The sequence below is a fragment of the Sapajus apella genome, unplaced genomic scaffold, assembly GCF_009761245.1.
Source record: "Sapajus apella isolate SASKATOON/1434 unplaced genomic scaffold, GSC_monkey_1.0 scaffold151, whole genome shotgun sequence".
NCBI classification, from domain to species: domain Eukaryota; kingdom Metazoa; phylum Chordata; class Mammalia; order Primates; family Cebidae; genus Sapajus; species Sapajus apella.
The window spans coordinates 1,313,351-1,334,347 of NW_022437091.1; the positions used below are offsets into that span (position 1 = coordinate 1,313,351).

At 41.5% G+C, this 20,997-nt stretch overlaps 1 protein-coding gene across 5 annotated transcripts in view; it reads right to left on the reverse strand.

The window, feature by feature from the left end:
- Positions 1 to 20,997, reverse strand: part of ACIN1 (apoptotic chromatin condensation inducer 1) — a 36,437-nt gene that overhangs the window by 14,418 nt on the left and 1,022 nt on the right. For 4 of the 5 annotated variants that reach the window (XM_032265585.1, XM_032265582.1, XM_032265583.1 and 1 more), the window contains exons 2-8: positions 19,871 to 19,936; positions 16,930 to 17,041; positions 16,393 to 16,512; positions 8,109 to 8,197; positions 5,455 to 6,732; positions 4,742 to 4,960; positions 4,075 to 4,190 (exon numbers count right to left, since the gene is read on the reverse strand). In XM_032265585.1, the coding sequence (XP_032121476.1) occupies positions 4,075 to 4,190; positions 4,742 to 4,960; positions 5,455 to 6,732; positions 8,109 to 8,197; positions 16,393 to 16,512; positions 16,930 to 17,041; positions 19,871 to 19,936 (2,000 nt within the window). The remainder of the gene's footprint in view (positions 1 to 4,074; positions 4,191 to 4,741; positions 4,961 to 5,454; positions 6,733 to 8,108; positions 8,198 to 16,392; positions 16,513 to 16,929; positions 17,042 to 19,870; positions 19,937 to 20,997) is intronic. The other variant, XM_032265586.1, reaches the window with a different exon arrangement.

A 20,997-nucleotide genomic window follows, 5' to 3' on the forward strand; every position in this document is an offset into this window, starting at 1 on the left:
GGGACCCAAAAATTCTGAACATTTTATTTTCAGTCGATAATGAGGGCTGGTGTGGTGGCTAATGCCTGTAATTCCAACACTTTCGGAGGCTGAGATGGGAGGATTGCTTGAGACGAGCCTAGCCAACACGGTGAAACCCCATCTCTACTAAAAACACAAAAATTAGCTGGGTGTGGTGGCCCGCATCTGTAGTCCTAGCTGCTCAGGAGGCTGAGGTACGATAATTACTTGAACCCAGGAGGAGGAGGTTGCAGTGAGCAGAGATTGCTCCACCGCACTCCAGCCTGGGTGAGAGTGAAACTGTCTCCAAAAAAAAAGAAGACAGTGAGGAATCCTTGAAACTGTCCCCAAAATGGACTCTACTTGCTAGACTAGAACCAAAGCCTTGTTAACTATGTGTCAGAGCCCGACACAGCTTAATAGTCTTGTAATTGCATGGAATAAGCGGTAAGGATATCTACCCATGATTAAACAATACACAATGCATTTATAGCCCAGAAGAAAAGGACTGTACTACTAAGAGGCTAATAATATCACATTACAATTCATATGTGAATATGAATGAGATTCAGAGAAGCTAACAGAAAAGGAAATTCCTATAGGCATATTTCTTTAAATTTTAGTTGTTATGAAAATTCATGAGGAGCTGAAGAACTGGTATGAAAATTTAATAAGAAACAGTGGGACTAGATACCTTCAGGAGCATACTGGTCCCAAGATAACCAAGAACAGTATGATTTTGGGGTATATGGCCTTAGATAATTTCTCAGTAGAGGCAACTATTGATGACAACAAATTGTGCTTTTTCATGCAACATTTGGGATACTGGCATTGTATGTCTCCTGGGGAATATCAATTACACTGTCACATTGGCTTAAGGAACTATCACCTTCCTCTTACACAGACAGAAGGACAAACATGCATTATACCAAGAGCCTAAAGCGCTACTGCCTATGAAGTTTGTGCATACAGGAAGGCTGTACTGAGGAAAATCCAGCTCTGAATTAACTACAGCTGAATGATACAGTTGCCCACACAAACAACTCCCCTCTTTCCTTTCTTTCTCTATTTTTTTTTCTTTTAAGTAAAAAGAGAATACCATTATTTTCTGCTGTATGGGTACATTTTTGTTATACCCAGAGTTTTGAACAGGGCTCAACTGAAACAGGACTGAGGACCCACAGATTTCTGCTCCAAGCAATGAAAAAGACACCTTACCTCATAAATTTAGAATTCCTGAGGCACAATCAGAATCAGAATGGATTTAACCAAATACAGCAAAAAAGTCAATCTCTTCCAAGTGGTGACAGGTCCTTGAAGTCTAATTTTTTTTTTTTTTAATACATTACTGCTCTGTTTTTTAGAGTTGTATGACTTCTTGTTGAGATAGACAAAAACCAAGGTTAGGCCATAAATGGTCTTATCCTTTTTTTTTTTTTTTTTTTGAGACAGAGAGTTTTGCTTTTGTTGACCAGGCTGGAGTGCAATGGCTTGATCTCAGCTCACTGACTCCTGGGTTCAAGTCTCCTGTCTCAGCCTCCCAAGTAGGTGGGATTATAGGCATGCACCATCATGCCCAGCTAATTTTGTATTTTTAGTACAGATGGGGTTTCACCATGTTGGTGAGGCTGGTCCCAAACTCCTGACCTCAGATGATCTACCCACCTCGGACTCCCAAAGTGCTGGGATTACAAGCATGAGCCACCATGCCCGGCCAAGCCATAAATGGTCTTTCCCATTTAGCATTGTTGATTCCACCTTAAAAATTGGAGGGGTGAGAGACCTGGAATGGTGGTGTTAACCAGTCATGGTAGGGCCTCCAGAAATGTATGCAACCTTCTCAAAGATTCATTTACCAGATCCAATGCCTATGGGTTTAGGCCTTTAGGCATGCCATTTTGTTAGGCTGTTGAACAAACCATCTGGTAGGCAGTTAGAAAGCAGCTACGAGTAATGTGTGTGAATTGTTCCTCAGTGGAGACTACTTCTCTATACACTACTCCACTGAAGCTGACCTAGGTAACAATGGACAATCCAAGCATTTGCCCAAGACGCCACTTGCCTATCACCTTATTAAAATCAATGTGATTATATTATCTCAGTCATAAAATGAAGATCAAAACCACCTTTACCTGGGGGAGGGGGAACCTCAATGACTCCAAGCTTCATGTGCCCTGGACTTGCATGGGTATATCCAGAAAAAAAGCTGCTTCAAAACAAAACAAAATGCCTTTCTGTTGCTAGCAGCTCATAAACCCACAGAATGTTAAGGCTAGCAAAGAGCTTTCCAGAAAATCATCTTCTTCCCAAGGTGCATTGGAAGCAGTTCCTCAGGTCTGATTAGCAGCAGGGCTGTCAATACCCACTTCAAAACTGCCATTTCACAAAGGACATGCTTTTGTAAAATTGTATGTAAAATGTACCTCCATGGAACTGGGAGGAGGTGGGCAGGTACTACGTCTGGCAGAGGTATATGGAAGAGAAAATGTCACCCTATTTCCTCATCGATGTTGTAGCTGGGGAATCCTGAACACCTTCCAGAATCCGCCGAGCATTCACTTTATGGTCCTAGAAGAAAAACCCTTTTCCAAAGGATAATGTACCCATTCCAGAAGGGAAACACAAAAAATTTCAAGGGAAATAGAGTGAACTTTTGGCTGCCAAACAAAAAAAAGGTAATGGCCACAAGATGGCAGCAGAGGCAAGACTATCAGAATGGACAAGGCTATATCCCTAACAAGAGTATATCGCCAGGCAAAAGCTATATAGTAAGGTCTACAAAACTATCATTAAAGTCATAGGCATGAGATATGACATGAAATAAATCATGTCACCTGCCCACTACCCTCCAAAAGTATAGTTTGAAGCTCTCAGAAGAGTGTAAATTATTAGACAATTACATATAGGGGAAAATCATATTGGTTGCATTATTGTTAAAATGGCATAAAAACAAGCATAGAATAACTTTACGCCAAGTCTACACAGGACATTCTACAAAGCAGTTCAGGGTTCCTGATGTCTAAAAGCTAAGCAATCTTACTCCCACAGGCTTCATGTTTTTTTCATTTCCCATGAGATGCTGAAGCCAGAAATTCTGGTTCACCGGCTTCTTAATTTATAATACCTATCTGAGAAGAATGAGCACCTACTTAATTACAAATTTAACCTGATATATGTATTTCTCTAGGACTTAAAGATTTAAAAACTCAATTTAGGTGGGGCGTAGTGGCTCCCACCTGTAATCCTGGCATTCTGGGAGGCCAAGGCAGGTGGATCACAAGATCAAGAGACAGAGACAATCACAGCCAACATGGTGAAACCCTGTCTCTACTAAAAATCCAAAAATTAACTGGGTGTGGTGCACCCATCTGTAATCCCAGTTACTCAGGAGGCTGAGGTAGGAGAATCGCTTGAACCTGGGAGGTAGAGGTTGCAGTGAGCCAAGATGGTGCCACTCTAACTCCAGCCTGGCGACAAAGTGAGACTCCACCTCAAAAAGAAAGAGACAGACCTCCTCACATTAATTGTATAAATTTTAACTTCAATCAAATGGTCTTAAGGGCCCAGGAATAAACTTCTTACTTGATAGAACTTTATATTTAGCTGTATTGTACGCTGTAAGAACTAGGGTATCCTAACATAACTAGGGGAAATGCACAAACTAAAAAATAGCACCCAGCTGTGCCTTTCTGTATTAAGACCCTCAATATTCTTTACTAAACTGGGTTCCTGGGTAAATGTGAGTTAAAAATTAAGATGCCCTGAGTCAATTCCCCTACCTGGTTTTGAGTGTGGAAGCAGAAGCTTCTATTGCCTGAACCATAAAGGAGCTGACTATTTTGGCTGGATGATCCCAGGTGTGTTTTCCTTATGCCCCTGATGACCACTTTTCAGGTTACCTTAAAGGTGGCAGCTCCCAACATAGTAATTGAAGTGTAGCCTTTGTCCAGATAAAGCTCTGCCTTTATGTTTTAAAAGGAAACTAGGACTGCTTAGTCAAAGAACCCTAGGGAGCAAAGAACTATCGCACACTCATAGTTCCTTGTTATACCCCGGTCGAGATATATCACTTACACAGTGTGATGAATCCTTTCTGATTCTGGGAGATGAGAGGTCTGAGTCTCTGAGGTTTGGGGCTGTGTGGCAGCTGGTGGCTCTGCCTCTTCAGCTTCACACTTCTTTGGGCTCCCCTGTCAGGAGACAGCAAAAACAAACATAGCAAAGTACTTAACCCTGCTTAGTTCCTTTTCTTCGACCCGGAGCCTGAAAAAGGCAGGGCAGGACATACACAGTACCAGCTCCACACACAGCCTTCTGTATCTTTATTATTTCATTTTACAATATGGAGTGGAATATGGCTTAAAAATAGGTACTTCAAGAATATCTATGGCAGCAACGATTTTATCAGAATTTTTTATTTTTTTTCCTTTTCCTCAGTGATCTTGTTCTGACAGAATTCTTTTTTGAGAGAACTGAGCAAAGGCTGCTTCCTTTTGGCAGATAAGAGGAGGAGTCCTGAGGAAGAACTGACCCTGGGGGCCCTGAAGATAACCCTGCTCAGCCTCATGTAGAATTTCCATGAACCAGGGAGCTGGAAATGAGTTAAGAGAGATTAACAGGTATCCCCTACATTTCGACTGACCCTTGTCCAGACTTAACTTTTTAGTTTTATAGCAAAGACAAGAGGGAAGATCTTGCTTAACCCTCCATCTCTGTGTAGGGAGTGGTCACAATAGCCTACCCGCTCAGGCTGTAACCTCTGGGTCACATGCTTTTCAGCTGGCTCAGGCTGACTCAGACGCCTTGCTTGGACAGAGGATGAGGAGGACGAAGTCCTCTCCTTTGGCTCAAGGACCTGCAGTTGTGGCACTGGTGGAGTTGCAACCTCCTGACCAGAAGAGGGATCTTTGGTTTCAGTATAGCTGGTGCTGCTGTCCCTGGAGACTCCAGGGCTCAGAGACTAAAACAAAACAAAACACGTAACAAGGAAAATTATCGCATATGGTATATATTCAGTACATTGCTGAGTTTTCCAGTTTCCATGGACCAAATTTTACACTTTGGACCTTTATGTCTGTTTACTCCCATTTAAGTTAGTGGCCTCCTTGTCTGCTTATTTAACAAATAATAGTTTTAACTAGGTGCTGGGTCCTGGGACACACATATAAAAAGGCATGCCCATACCCTCAAGAAGGTTACATCTAGTGGAGAAGATGAGTACGTAAATTCAACATTCTCTGGTATCAAAGGGACTTAAAATGAAAAAGAACTCCATTTTGGGAATCAATTGATTGAAAATTAGATTCTGAAATGAGGGGAAAGTAATCAGCAAAGGGGACTAAAGGAGGTTTTTTCTCTTCCTTCCAGAACTCATGACAGGTTCTCCAGGGGTTGAAATGAAAACCACTGGAATATGACAGAACATGAATATACCCAGGATTCTCTCATACTCACTTTTCTGCTGTTGCTTGATGCTGAACGAGAACGAGAACGTGAACGTGAACGTGAACGTGACCTGGACTCTGATGTTGATCTAGAGCCCATCTTGGGTGTACCACGAGGGTTGGCATGAGTACGTGCCTGGGCTACATCTCTCTGCTTGGATCTGAGAGGTGAATGAGACTGAGAACCTGAACTGTCAGGAGAGCGAGATCTTGATCTAGAACTGGAGGAGGAAGATGAGGAGGACCGGCTAGAGGATGAATCAGCTGACTGTTTCAATCTGTGACCTGGGAGAAGGGTATGAGAAGCTCTTCTGCCTTCCTTCTGTTCCAAAGATGGCTGTTTCAGAGATTCTTCAGTGATTCCTTTGGCCAGTGCTAACTCTTCAATTTTCAGAGGGAGTAGCTGAGCAGATTTGTCTGACTCAGGTTCAAGACCCTTCCGGGCCAAGTAGTCAGACAGTGTGCTTTTCTGAACCAGAGGGAGGACACTCTCCTCTGGCATTTTCTCTGCTGGAGATTCTGCTTTGGTGTCTGCAGGACTTGACAAAGGAGACAGGCCTCCTACCAACTGGACAGTATGCCGAGATACTAATAGCTCCCTGGTTTCAGCATCTGTATTAGGAGGAGATAACTGAATGAGAACGGGGGGGGCCGGGCCTTCCATGGGCTCTACTTCTTCTTCACTATGGAGTTGTGTATGAGGTGGTGGAGAAGATGCTTCCTTGGTAAGTAAAGGTGGAGGAGTCTCTTCCTCGCTGGCAGTTTGCTCTGGCTGCACTACAAGTGGGGCCTTCTTTAGATCTTCAGTCAGTCGGGGAGGGGAAGGGGACTTTGATTTTTCCTTTAAGCCTTGTGAAGATTTTATTTCTCTTTCTTCCTCCTCAAGGGGAGATGTTTTCATTTCTTTCTCCTGCTGTTGTCTGGCCAAATGGCTTTTTCTAGCCTCTTCCTGGGATCTTGTAACTCTCCCTCCTCTCTCTAACACCTCCTGTTCCTGGGATCTTATTGTTTTGGGTCTGTCATCCATCATCTCCTCTGGTTTTACTCTGGGCATCTCTTCCCCCTCCTCTTCCTTAAGCTCTTTCAGGATTGGTGCCTCCCTAGATTTTTGTCCCTCATCATCATCTTCCTCCTCTTCATCATCTTCCTCCTCCTCCTCCTCCTCCTCTTCTTCTTCTTCTGTTTTCAAACTTCGATCTGCTCTGACCCTCAAGTTTCTGGACGGTGTTTCTTGATCCTCTTCCTCCTCAGCAGGCTGGCTGCCCTCAGAGAGTTTAGCTGCTCTTGCCTGAAAGAATAGATATACAATGGCTCCAAATATTTGCTCACAATCAACAGATGAGACAAAGTATCTAATGAGACACCCCTAGGAAGGAGAAATTCAATGATATATACTGTCAGCAACAGAAACAGATGTGATGGGAGACACTCATGACTAATGTGGTCCTTAGAGGAATCAAAATAGAGTGACCGGCCGGGCGCGGTGGCTCAAGCCTGTAATCCCAGCACTTTGGGAGGCCGAGGCGGGTGGATCACGAGGTCAAGAGATCGAGACCATCCTGGCCAACATGGTGAAACCCCGTCTCTACTAAAAATACAAAAAATTAGCTGGGCGTGGTGGTGCATGCCTGTAATCCCAGCTACTCAGGAGGCTGAGGCAGGAGAATTGCCTGAACCCAGGAGGCGGAGGTAGCAGTGAGCCGAGATCGCGCCATTGCACTCCAGCCTGGGTAACATGAGTGAAACTCCGTCTAAAAAAAAAAAAAAATAGAGTGACCAAAAGGAATATAATAATAAAGTACTTCTGGCCGGGCGTGGTGGCTCACGCCTGTAATCCCAGCACTTTGGGAGGCCGAGGCGCCATTGCACTCCAGCCTGGGTAACAAGAGCAAAACTCTGTGTCAAAAAAAAAAAAAAAAAAAAAAAAACTACTTCTATCCAGTTGTAAGTTTTAGCTTCAAGCACCCTTGTTTTCCCCAATAAAATATTAGCAGAGCATCTAGAAAGTAGAAAGGAAGGCTGGGGGGCCGAGGAGAACTAACCTACTATCAATTAATATGATTATCTTTTTATCATTTTGGTATTTTTTTTTTTGTTCTTTCCTCTAATCATTTTCTTTGTACAGACATAATCACACTACACATAGCACTTTTGTATTCTGCCCACTTAATGTTGTATCAAATAACTTTTAGGCTTTAACTGGATGGTTAATTATGTCATATCCTATCTAATAATGTGTTTTAAGAATACAGACCAGGCTGTTAACTTTCAAATTTAAATTTTTAAAAAATATCCACTTAGAAATCTGAAAGCCAGAGAAGACCTAAATAAAAAGACAAAACGAATAACAAAAAGATGACAAAGAGAAGGAAAATGAGTACAAAGAAATCTAGAAGCCAGGCACAGTGTCTCATGCCTGTAATCCCAACCCTCTGGGAGACTGAGGAGGAAGGACTGCTTAAGCCTGGGAGGTTGAGGCTGTAGTGAGCTGTGACTGCACCACTGCACTCCAGCCTAGGCAACAGAGCAAGACCCTGTCCCAAAAAAAGAAAAACAAAACCCCCCAAATCTAGAGACATACCAATCTGAAAAAAGTCTGAGGAGGAAGAGAAGATATACAAAGCATTACTAAAGAGTTGATGCTTTAGGAGGTATCTGAGTTACCTGTCTGACCCTAGATGATCGTCTTTCTCCTTTCCTTGGTTTCTCATCATCAGAGTCACCTTTCTCTTCAGAAATTGAGGAACTTTTTCCTATTGAATGAAAAAGAATCAAGTCAGATTCATGATGGGAAGACTCATTCATGGCTTTTTAAAATCAGGCTTTCTAAAATTCAACCAATCATAGCATATGAATGTATCAAGACATTATCTGTATCGATTTCTTTGACTTCCATGCTAAAGAAAAGACTACATAAAGCCCTAAGGTCAGGGTCTTATTGGTAATTCTTGGTGTGTATGTCTAGTATATTTTCAATACCTCCAAGTCAATTCATCCATTATAAATAATTCAAATAAATATAAAATAATTTCCAGGGGCTTCAAATTATCTAGCAGGGATGTACAAATACAAAGTGTACTTATTTCTACAAAGTCTTATTACTATGGATAAAGTTTAGGACTTCATTACGTTCTGTATCCATATTTTTGGATTGTCTGTTACTACTACTTTCTAATTTCAACCAAAATATTATGATTAAATTACCAATCTGCACAACAAACTCAAGAAATAAGTACTCAGAGGAATGTTTTTCAGCGCCCTAAAGTTCCTAGAAATTACTTCCAGCCAACTAGATGGCGTTTCAGAATTGGGTCTTCTCAATTAGGTTTTATGTGTTAGAGTTCAAGATGAGTTTTTTTTTTTTTTTTTTTTTTGAGACAGGAGTCTCGCTCTGTGGCCCGGGCTGGAGTGCAGTTGTGTAATCTTGCCTCATTGAGACCTCCATCTCCTGGGTTCAAGCAATTCTTGTGCCTCAGCCTCCCAAGTAGCTGGGATTACAGGTGCCCGGCACCATGCCTGGCTAATTTTTGTGTTTTTAATAGAGACAGGGTTTCGCCCTGTTGGCCAGGCTGGTCTTGAACTCCTGACCTCAACTGATCTGCCTGCCATGGCCTCCCAAAGAGCTGGAATTACAAGTGTGAACCACTGCACCCGGCCTAGGTAAGATTTTTTTTTTTAAAGGAAAAAAAGAAGTTCTATTAAAAGAAAGCTTGGAAACCACCAATCTAGGCTATCTTGAATGATAAAACCATGAAAACTGAAAGAAAGTTTCACTCAAATTCCATGAAGGAAGGTAACTGTGAGTATATCACTTAAGTAATTTGGGTCTCAATATCTTTCTTTTTAGACAGGGTTTTGCTCTGTCACTCAAGCTGGAGTGCAGTGGCATGATCACGGCTCACTGCAGCCTTACCCTCCACGGCTCAAGTAATTCTCCCACCCTGGTCTTCCCAAAGTGCTGAGATTAAGGTATAAACCACTGTGCCCAAGTCTCAAATGTTGTGACTGAGATAAAGGAGGGGCTGGACTAGATGATTTCTAAATTTCCTACCAGAATTAAAATACTATGTAGAACAGCAATACAAATATCAATGTGCTATTTAGTTTAGAAAACAGCACAAAGATAATTATATTCCAGATACTTAATCAGCTAGATTGGACTCAATTTTAATATACTACGAAAGGTTTATGTGATCCATAAAATCACTTTTTTTTTTTTTTTTTTTTTTTGAGACAAAGTCTCACTCTGCTGCCCAGGCTGGAGTGCAGTGGTGTGATCTTGGCTCACTCCAACCTCTACCTCCCAGGTTCAAACAATTCTGCTGCCTCAGCCTCCGGAGTAGCTGGGATTACAGGCAACTGCCACCACACTTGGCTAATTTTTTGTATTTTTAGTACAGACAGGGTTTCACCATGTTGACCAGGCTGGTCTCAAACTCCTGACCTCAAGTGATCCGCCCGCCTCAGCCTCCCAAAGTGCTGGGATTACAGGCGTGAGCCACTGTGCCCTGTCCCCACAAAACCATGTTCTATAGTAATAGAGCAAACAAAGCAGGTAGTGTGCAGCTCTAACCCAAGATCTTCTCTCTTATTTCTAAATCCTTATAATCTAAAATGAACTAGGGGAATGTTTCTATAATAATAATTAAAACAAAACAAAAACAAAAAACAAGGCCAGGAGCTCGAGACCAGCCTGGCCAACACGGTGAAATCCCGCCTCTACTAAAAATACAACAACAACAAAAAATTAGCTGGGCATGGTGGCTTGCCCCTGTAGTCCCAGATGCTTGGGAGGCTGAGGCAGAAGAATTGCTTGAACCCGGGAGGCGGAGGCTGCAGTGAGCTGAGATCATGGCACTGCACTCCAGCCTGGGCAAGTGAGACTCTGTCTACAAAAAAAAAAAAAGTCAAATAACTGTTTGAGTCGCGATTTTAAAATCAGTATGTACAAGCAAAAGAGTCTCTTTCTCTACCTATTGTGAACTATATACCATTCTACTGGATTATAACTTTTTTTTTTTTGAGACAGTTTCCCTCTTGTTGCCCAGGCTGGAGTGCAATGCTATCTTCTCGGCTTACTGTAACCTTCAGCTCTTGGGTTCTAGCGATTCTCCTGCCTCAGCCTCCCAAGCAGCTGAGATTACAGGCACACACCCGGCTAATTTTTGTATTTTTAGTAGAGACAGGGTTTCACCATGTTGGCCAGGCTGGCCTCGAACTCCTGACCTCAAGTGATCTTCCTGTCTCAACTTCCTAAAATGCTGGGATTACAAGCATGAGCCACTGCGCCCGGCCATAATGTTATTTTTGATACTATAAAAGTGCAGTGATAGGATTTCTGGATGATTACTCCTCTGGAAGCACTCTTAGTAAGTCATTAAAGAGATCTAGAGAAATGAGCAGGGCTTTTCAGAAAACTTCAGTCATTACTGTTTTACAATATAAGTGAAAACTGGAGGGGCCTCAGACATAAGAAATTAGCAATGCAAAATATAAACAAAAGATTAGGAATCTCTTTCTGGTTCTTTGGAAAGGGCTGATGTGATACAGGCAAACTCCAGGGAGAGGTGATACCTTCTATTATAAGCACATGGTCACACTGAATGTCTTAGGCCAGATGTTAGTAACAAGAGTAGACAGCGAGCGCTCTAGCTAAGGGCAGAGCCAATACTGATAACATGCTAATAAATGTATTTCAGGATTTGAAAAACAAGTTAGGGTAAATATGAGATTTCCAAGAGTCCAAAGCTGGAAGTCTTCAGAGAGAGGAAAAGGTAGTTGCTAGACAATGCAGGATATATTAAGGTGCAGAACGTTTAAGGTTATAGAGGAAACAGTTCTTCATCCTAGAAAACAAATTCCTGGGCAGGATTTGTGGGACCAAATTAAGGTAGCAAGAGATGGAAGAAAAGCCTGTGGCCAAAAGGTAACCTTAAGTATGAATAAACATCAGGAATTAAAAGAATACAGACCTGGAAACAATGCCAAACCTAAATCTGACTCATGTTAAACCTATATTTAAAATATCTAGCATTTCTCTAGAATTTCAGCATCCAGGTTTTAATATGGAATAAAAGGAATGAGGGGCATACTCTATAAACCAAAGGCTGACTAAGGTTGCCGTTGTTAAAGAATCAATATTCTGAATATCCATTTTTAAATGTATTTTCTTAGTTTGAGCTCTTTTTGAAAAAATTAAGGACAGTAAGAATTTCTGTACATACAATCATGATACAGAAGCAAATTTAGACAACTTTTTTTTTTTTTTTTTTTTTTGAGACGGAGTTTCGCTCTTGTTACCCAGGCTGGAGTGCAATGGCGCGATCTCGGCTCACCGCAACCTCCGCCTCCTGGGTTCAGGCAATTCTCCTGCCTCAGCCTCCTGAGTAGCTGGGATTACAGGCACGCACCACCATGCCCAGCTAATTTTTTTTTGTATTTTTAGTAGAGACGGGGTTTCACCATGCTGACCAGGATGGTCTCGATCTCTTGACCTCGTGATCCACCCGCCTCGGCCTCCCAAAGTGCTGGGATTACAGGCTTGAGCCACCGTGCCCGGCTTATTTAGACAACTTCTAACTATGGTAGGTGGATAATGAGTTCCAACACCTTAGAAAAATCCGAAGAAAGTGATGCAGACCTAAGTCAAGAGGGAAAGTCAGACAGGATTTTATAAACCAATTTTTGTTTTTGAGACAAGATTTCACTCTGTCGTCTGCCTCTTTGACCTTTGGGGTCCAAGCAATCTACCCATCTCAGCTCCCGAGTAGCTGGGACCACAGGCATGTGCCATCACAGTCAGCTAACTTTTTCTATTTTTTTGGTACAGATAGGACTTGCTATGTTGCTCAGGCCAAGTCTCAAACTCCTGGGTGATCCTCCTACCTCAGCCTCCCAAAGTGCTACGATTACAGGCATGAGCCATTACACTTGGGCAAACCGATTCTTCCTTCCTTTTTGGGATTTTGCCCATAGCACATAAACAGGAGGATACTGGAATATAAATCAAAGATCTTGATAAATTATAATACAGAAAAATTCTTCCTTTAGTCATTCAAAATGAAGTGGTCAACAGAACCACCCAGGGCGAGTCCCAGGACTCCCATTCTTAAGATTCTTTGGGTAGAGCACAGGAATCCATATTCTTAAACATAGCAATATATATATATATATATATATTTTTTTTTTTTTTGGAGGGGGTTTTTCTCTTGTTACCCAGGCTGGAGTGCAATGGCGCGATCTCGGCTCACCGCAACCTCCGCCTCCTGGGTTCAGGCAATTCTCCTGCCTCAGCCTCCTGAGTAGCTGGGATTACAGGCACGCACCACCATGCCCAGCTAATTTTTCGTAGTTTTTAGTAGAGACGGGGTTTCACCACGTTGACCAGGACGGTCTCGATCTCTTGACCTCGGGATCCACCCGCCTCGGCCTCCCAAAGTGCTGGGATTACAGGCTTGAGCCACCGCGCCCGGCCAACATAGCAATATTTTTTTTGCTTTTTTTTTTGAGATGGAGTCTCGCTCTGTTGCCTGGCTAGAGTGCAGTGGCACAATCTCGGCTCACTGCAGCCTCCGTCTCTGGGTTCAAGTGATTCTTCTGCCTCAGCCTCCCGAGTAGCTGGGACTAAAGATGTGTGCCATCATACCCAGCTGATATTTGTATTTTTAGTAGAGACAGGGTTTCACCATGTTGGCCAGGATGGTCTCCATCTCTTGACCTCGTGATCTACCTGCCTCAGCCTCCCAAAGTGCTAGGATTACAGGTGTGCGCCACTGTGCCTGGTCTAAACAAAGCAAACAAAAAAAAAAAAAAAAAAAAAAAAAACCAAAACCCTCAGGTGCCACTAGAATATAGAAAAATGTTAGCAGAAAACTTAATCAAAATTTGCTATTCAAGAGAGAATCCCAAATAACCCAAAGCCAACAAATAAGCTGCCATTGCAATGGCATACAGCAGACTGAGATTCTATACTTGGAAGAATCTGAGTTCTGGGTAAACACTAGGGTTAATGCTGATTCAACTATGCACTGCTAGAACTCCAAACTGCCACTCCATTCAGGACCTTAACTAAATTTTGTATGAAATCTATAATGAGATTTTTAGCTAAGCCAAGGTCAGAAGTAGAAAAGTTTATGGTATAAAAAGACACTTAAGAGCATTTAAGGCAATTATTAGCAGTACTCTACAATTTACTACATTCATGATTTCCAATTTATTTTTCACCTTTTATTTTTTTAACCTCTGGGTTTTTTTTTTCCTCCATCAATTATTAGTTATGGGCAGGGTCTTACTGATGACATAAAGTACTGAAAAGACTGGCTACCTCTACTCTAAATCTTTGCTTTTGAAATCTATTTCAGAAACCATTCCTCATTTTCATTTCAAATTATATTAAGAACTGACAGCCTCTCTTTTTTTAAAGAAAGGTCTTTATCAAATCATGGTCCTATTAAGAATTTTCAGTGGTTCGCCCATTACCTATAGAATTAAAAAAAAAAAACAACTCATACTTATTGGCCTGGCATTTAAAACCCTCTGTATATCACCCTAATCTACCTTTTACTTTGTTTTGCTATTCTCAAATGTGAATACTCTCCTCTGGCTAGACTAGTCTACCTTTCCTTTAAAAATACCACATTCATTCCTACCTCTCTGCCTTTGTTCCTTCCTAAAAATGTGTTCTTCTATCTTCTCTATTTAATCCCTAACCATTTCTAAGGCTCAGCTCAAATCCTATACTTTCTTATGAAGCTTTCTCTGATCACTCTAGTCCTCAGTGCTCTTCCACTCTTTTGGGTCCCTGTATCTGTATCATTATGTCACGTACTATCTTCTATTGTTTGATTTATGTGCAATTGTTCTCTCTTCCTAACAGACTTTATGCTGTGCTAATCCCCTACATACTCTCGCACAGAGGTATGTATGTAGCAGAAATTCAATAAATATTTTTGTTTTATTTGAGAAGAAAAACTGACAATTAATTTTAGAAAAGCTTTCTCTTTCCTCTAGGCTTTAAAATCAGGAGGGAAAGAGCACAAAGAGCAAAGTGGATCAACTGAGGGTCTACTACTCTCATATTTCAGGAGAAAAGAGCCCCTAAGGAACTTAGTAATTCCAAAGTATTGGTCAGTATTTTCTTATTAAAAGGTTTTTAAAAATGTCCTTCTGAGTCTAAGACTAGGATCAAAAAAAACAGGGACTGAATAAAAGAGCTTAAAATTAGACTCAAAGGCTCTCTATTTTCTCTAGGCTTCTGGAAAATTTCTTTCCTGCCATTAAACATCTTCTAAAAAATATATTTTCATGAAGGAATTCTAATGCTGCTCAGCCTTTTGACTAAAATCAAGTGTAGTCCATGAAGGAATTCTATAATCAGAAGAGCTGGAAACTTCCACACATCCTAAACACGCTGATTATAGTGGATTCCCCCTCTCCCACTAACATTAGTAATTACTTAAAGTGCTTGTTAAGTTATGCATTGGTTTAACATATATACTAACAATACATGTTTTATATACATGTTAAGTATCCCTTTTCCAAAATGCTTGTGATCACAAATGTTTTGGATTTTTGAATATTTGCATTATATTGATTCAGCATCCCTAATTTGAAAATCCAAAATGTGAAATGCTCTGATGAGCATATTTCCTTTGAGTGTCATGTGAATGCTCAAAAAGTTTTGGGTCTTCAGATTAGGCATGCTCAACCTGTACATGTTCTCCTGAAAGTATACTGACTTAGGTAGTTCCCAAAAGACAAAGGCTATATTTATAGACTTTTGCTTGAGATATTATGCAAAATTGAGGGCTTATTATCATCATCATATATACTTTTTGAGATGAAGTCTCGCTCTCTTGCCCGTGCTGCCACCACGCCTGGCTATTTTTTGTGGGTTTTTTTTTTTTTTTTTTTGAGACGGAGTTTCACTCTTGTTACCCAGACTGGAGTGCAATGGCACGATCTCGGCTCACCGCAGCCTCCGCCTCCTGGGTTCAGGCAATTCTCCTGCCTCAACCTCCTGAGTAGCTGGGATTACAGGCACGCGCCACCATGCCCAGCTAATGTTTTGTATTTTTAGTAGAGACGGGGTTTCACCATGTTGACCAGGATGGTCTCGATCTCTTGACCTTGTGATCCACCCGCCTCGGCCTCCCAAAGTGCTGGGATTACAGGCTTGAGCCACTGCGCCCGGCTATTTTTTGTGTTTTTAATAGAGACAGGGTTTCACCATGTTGACCAGGCTGGTCTAGAACTCCTGACCTCAGGTGACCACCTGCCTTGGCCTCCCAAAGTGTTGAGATTACAGGTGTGAGCCACTGCTCCTGGCCTGGGTGCTTAATATTTTTTATAATGTGAAGAAATTAATCTTGCCTGAACCAACGTCATATACTAGGTTAGGGCTCCCTATTATAATATGCTCACATAATACACTGCATTGTCTTGCACAGTAACCAACACAACTGTTAACTAATGTTCATCTCCTCACTAGACTAAGTTTCTTGGGGCTGAGACTTGCTTCTTTCTTTACTATATTCCTAGTGTCTAGCATGTGCCTGGTATACAACCAGTACACAATAAAAATTTGATTAAACCACATCAGATGCCCAATTTGGAGATGACTGAATGTGTTAACACGTAATATATACAACTGGTGAAGAGATGAAAAAGAGTTGACTGTTGCCAAATTCGGAAGTAGAAAAGTTGAAGAGGTACAGACGAGATGAAAAATCATACTGCTTTGTAAAACACTGAGAAAGTAACACAATATATAGGTGAAAGCAGACTTCAAAAACAGCATAATTTCCATGAGAAACAGATGTCAAATATTAACGTCACAGAATTTTCCTGGGACTTTCATGGAGGCTTAGCATGAAAGGAGGTGTAACTACCTCCCCCCACCAACTACGCAGGATTGACAAAACAGCGCAGTGGGGAGGGAGATACGTACTGGGCGAATGTCTGCTGAGCTCCAGCTCTGGTCTCTCCAGGCTGCTCTGAAAGTCAGGAGGCAGCAGGGAAGCCACTCCCTCAGGATGGATCATCTCGTCCTCCGACTCAGCTGAAGCTTCTGCAAAGTACAGATTGGGTCGGGGCAGGGAGGGAGTGAAGGACTCAGCATGTAGGAATATGTAGAGGAGTGAAGGAGGTCAGGCAAAGTCATAGATACAGAGATACATACCAAAAAGAGCACTGTATACAAAGAAAAAAACTCCCTGGGATTCAGCTCTACTTCATCTAAATGGTAGCTTAATTTACTTAGAACTCTTCCTGTTGGCAGAAATCCTCTTCTACCAAGACAGTCAAATTAAGTGTCCTCTTCCCTGACAAAAGTAAATAGTAAATCACTTGGCTTCATGGGCTACGAAAGCAAGTAAGTAGCAGTCTCAGCCTCACTTATTTCTGAAATCGCCTAGTTAGGCCTATCTGCTTGGTCACAGGGATAGGAACGACGAACTCTTTGCTAAAAGTGACAATCTGGGCTTACCTTCAAGTTCTGCAGCTTCTCGAGCTTCACGTTCCAGACGCTGCCTAAGTAGCTCCTGCTGCTTTTCCAGATACTGTTTTATGAAACTGTTCTGGCTCATTTCCTCACCAATCTGTGTAGAGGAAATGAAAAAAGAGGGTCTAGGAAAACAAACCAGGAAAATGCAAAGGAGAAAATTCCATGGAGCCAAGGTCTACTCCTTATACTTGGAACCAAGAAAGGTAACTAAAATGTTGAAGGGCTCTTTTCTAAGTTAGGTCTACACTGAGGAACAGAATAGACTTGAGTCACAAAAAAAAAGGGCAAAAAGAACTGCACATAATTTTTTGTTTCAAATATTCAGTTCCCAAGTAGTGACACTGGTATACAAATAACTTAAAAAAATTTATTTTTTTTGAGATGTTATCTCACTCTGTTGCCCAGGCTGTAGTACAGTGGCATGATCTCAGCTTACTGCAACCTCCACCTCACGAGTGGCTGGGATTACAGGTGTGTGCCACCACATGTACAAGGTTTCACCATGTTGGACCAGGCTGGTCTCAAACTCCTGACCTCAAGTGATCCACCCGCCTCGGCCTCCCAAAGTGCTGGGGTTATAGGCGTGAGCCACTGAGCCCAGCCATAAATAGCCTTAAAAAAAAATTAAAATTCCAGTAATTATACTTTTTAGGCTAAATTCCTAGATAACATGGCATATTATCTAAAGGTAATCTAAAATTTCCTTTTGGTAGTATCAAGACTGAAGCATGGTGGCTCACATCTGTAATCCCAGTACTTTGGGAGGCTGAAGTGGGAAGACTGCTTTGAGCTCAGGAGTTCGAGACCAGCCTCAGCAACGTGGCAAAACTCGTCTCTACAAAAAATACAAAAAGCTGGGCATATGGTGGTGTGAGTTTGTCATCCTGGCTACTCAGGAGGTGGTGGTTGTAGTGAGCTGAGATTGTGCCACTGCACTTCAGCCTGGGTTAAAGACAAGACTCCATCTCAAGGGGGAGAAAAAAAAAAAAAAGCCAGTTCCTCCAAAAGATCAATCATTACCTATCCAGAAAACTTTTTTTTTTTTTTTTGAGACAGAGTATCACTTTGTCATGCAGGCTGGAGTGCAATGGCGTGATCTCAACTCACTGCAACCACTGCCTTCCGGGTTCAAGCCATTCTCCTGCCTCAGGCTCCCATGTAGCTGGGATTACAGACGTGTGCCACCACACCTGGGTAGCTTTGTATTTTTAGTAGAGATAGGGTTTCGCCATGTTGGCCAGGCTGGTCTCAAACTCCTGACCACAGGTGATCTGCCCACCTTAACCTCCCAAAGTGCTAGGATTACAGGGATGAACTACCACGCCTGGCCTCCTATCCAGGAAACATTTTATCAAACATCTTCAATTCAAGTATAGTATTTAAAAGCATGAAATCAAGAGACTAAAAAAAGGGTTATCCATTCAGCATTTAGACAAAGTTATAACTCCATTTTCTCTGGGTGAAAGAAAATCCCTGATAACAGAGGCCTATGCCTTTTCCTACTTTTTTTTTTTCTGTAATACAGATTCCCATGTTGCTCTTCTGACCTCCAGCCTTCCCTTCACAAGTTCTCCTCCCTAAAACCCTCTTACTTAGCAAGTCCTATTAGAAGTCCCTAAAAAGCAAAAAAAAAAAAAAAAAAAAAAAAAAAAAAAAAAAAAACCTGAATACTTTCTATGTTATTAGTCATGTTTCCTAAACATAGTTAATGTTTATTTTCACCTAAAGTAGCAATGAGTCTCTTGGTACTCAATGGACATTGCTGAAAGGTGGGGTGCATGTATTACAGAATAGGCATGTTTGCTGCAAAACCCTTATCTTAATAAAAGGAAAGCCTCAAAGACTAAAATGCAATGGGTAAAAGGAATACAATTAAGCTGATTAACTTATGCAGTTTCTTATGCTTGTTAAAGTACTTAACTGAACCTCTGAAAGCTGGCTAGATTATGATACTTACAGCTTAATGAGGTGATAACAAGGGAGTAGGAAGGCTCTCTTGTTCTCCACAGTATCCCGGGACTTCATCTAGTACTGAGGCTGCACACCATTGCTTTAACAAAGATCTGGATATTTCCTTTAAGTATATACACATTATGAGGGGATTTTTAAAAGCTTAAAGAAACCTTAAGAGACTGTGCAGCCTAAGAATTTTTGGTTTTTAACTGTGAAATAATTTATTTAAAAGAAATCTTATGCAGAAACTCAAAATTTAAACCAGATAAAAGTATATCTAAGAGAAGACTATGAGCCTCGCTTACTTGGGAAGAAGGTATTTCCTGTAGGAAGCCCCCCCAAAGCAGCTCCACAAAGCCCCAACAGAGCAGTTATAAACCCATGGGCTTAGTCTGACTTTTTCTCGTATTACAGATGAGGAAATGGAGAAAACCAAGGCCTCCAAAGGTTAAGCTTCTTATCCTAAGTAAAGGAGTTATTAGTAATGTTTATCAGTAAGTGCATCGAGTTAGTAGTTAACACTAGTAACGGTGGGTGACTTACAAAGGATTAAACCCCTGGAAAATCTATGTCAACCAGAGTTCTTAATCAGCAGGTATTTCCCTACACCGCCCTATTGGTGGTCTACTTCATATCTGTATTCAAAGGTATCAACTACCTTTTCCAAATTTATGGCAGATAAATTACTTCAGATCTCTGTACTACACTTAATTAATGGAAGCCACACCCTTCTGCACATTACCATTTCAATTATTATAAATTAACTAATAGCTCCTCTGATTCTGTTCTTTAAGCTCTTGTATATAACTGGGTTGATTAGAATTCAACTGTCCTGGTTTGAGACATTTCTGACCAAGGGAGCTTAGGAAAATAGTGGTGAGGAGTTAAGCATTAAATACGCAACACCATGTTCTTCCATGTGTCTGTATATCCAAAGAGCCCACTCCATTGAATGAACCTTCTTTCTCACCTGGGAATTTGGCTGGAATGCAGCATGGGGTGTTGAGTGTTTCTGTAAATTTTCTAGCATTAGAGCCTGGTATAGAGAAGGGTAAAAGTCAGAAATGAGGAGGAAAAATAAGAAAAACAAACCCCCACCCCTACCACAATCTCTTAATTAAATGCAATGGCTTAAATTCACACAAACTGTATTCCTTTTCCAGGGACCTGAAATCCCTTTACTATCACTGCTCCCATTCATCTCCAGAAGACCCTTAAAGGTAGCCATGGTTACTGCGACTAAATAAGCAGATATAAAACGCAGGCACACAGAATCAGGGACCTGGCTATGTCATAAAATCAGTAACAGAACCAGTATTACAATCCCTATTATCTTCTGCACTTTTGCCAAGTGCCCCTTCTAAATCTGACCATGCAGGTAAAATTACCTGAAATAGTCAAACCAGTTTTAAATATACAGAACCAACCAGCAGCCATGGGGCTCCTGGTTTTTGCCTGACGATATTATTTGGTCAAAGAGTTATCCAGGACTAGAGGCAACTCGTATAATTTCCAGCAGAGTGGCACCTAGATTTATCAAATTTATAAAATTTCCAAAGAGGAGGCTACAGAAAAAAATGACCACAGACCCCGTAAACTGTGATCTAACCCAATCTATACATAAATATACACACACCCCCATCTCTACTAGCTTCTAGTATAAGCAACCGTCTGCCAACCCAATCCTTGAGCCAACCCAGCCCTCATCTGCACTACCTGCCACGTATCCTATTGAACTCTAATTAAAACCAAAACATCCTCATCTTACCTTCTTTGAAACCAAATCTAAACAAACGAATCGATCTACACCTACCTCATGACAATCCCACCTTAATCTCAAACCGATTCAAAATCCCCAATACACATATCAACCCGCCTCACCTCTCTCACCAATATTCACCAAACTCTTAACCACCCAAATTGCCACTGGATGCCCTATAAATTAGACACCTCTCATCAAGTCCCTTCAAATAAAGGTCTCTCTTCATCTCACCTCCTCATCTAATCGAGCAGACATTTTAACCTACCCCAATCGTATTCCTGCGGATACCGATACCAACCCCATCCACCCCTCCGCGCAACTGTGCCCCTAACTCC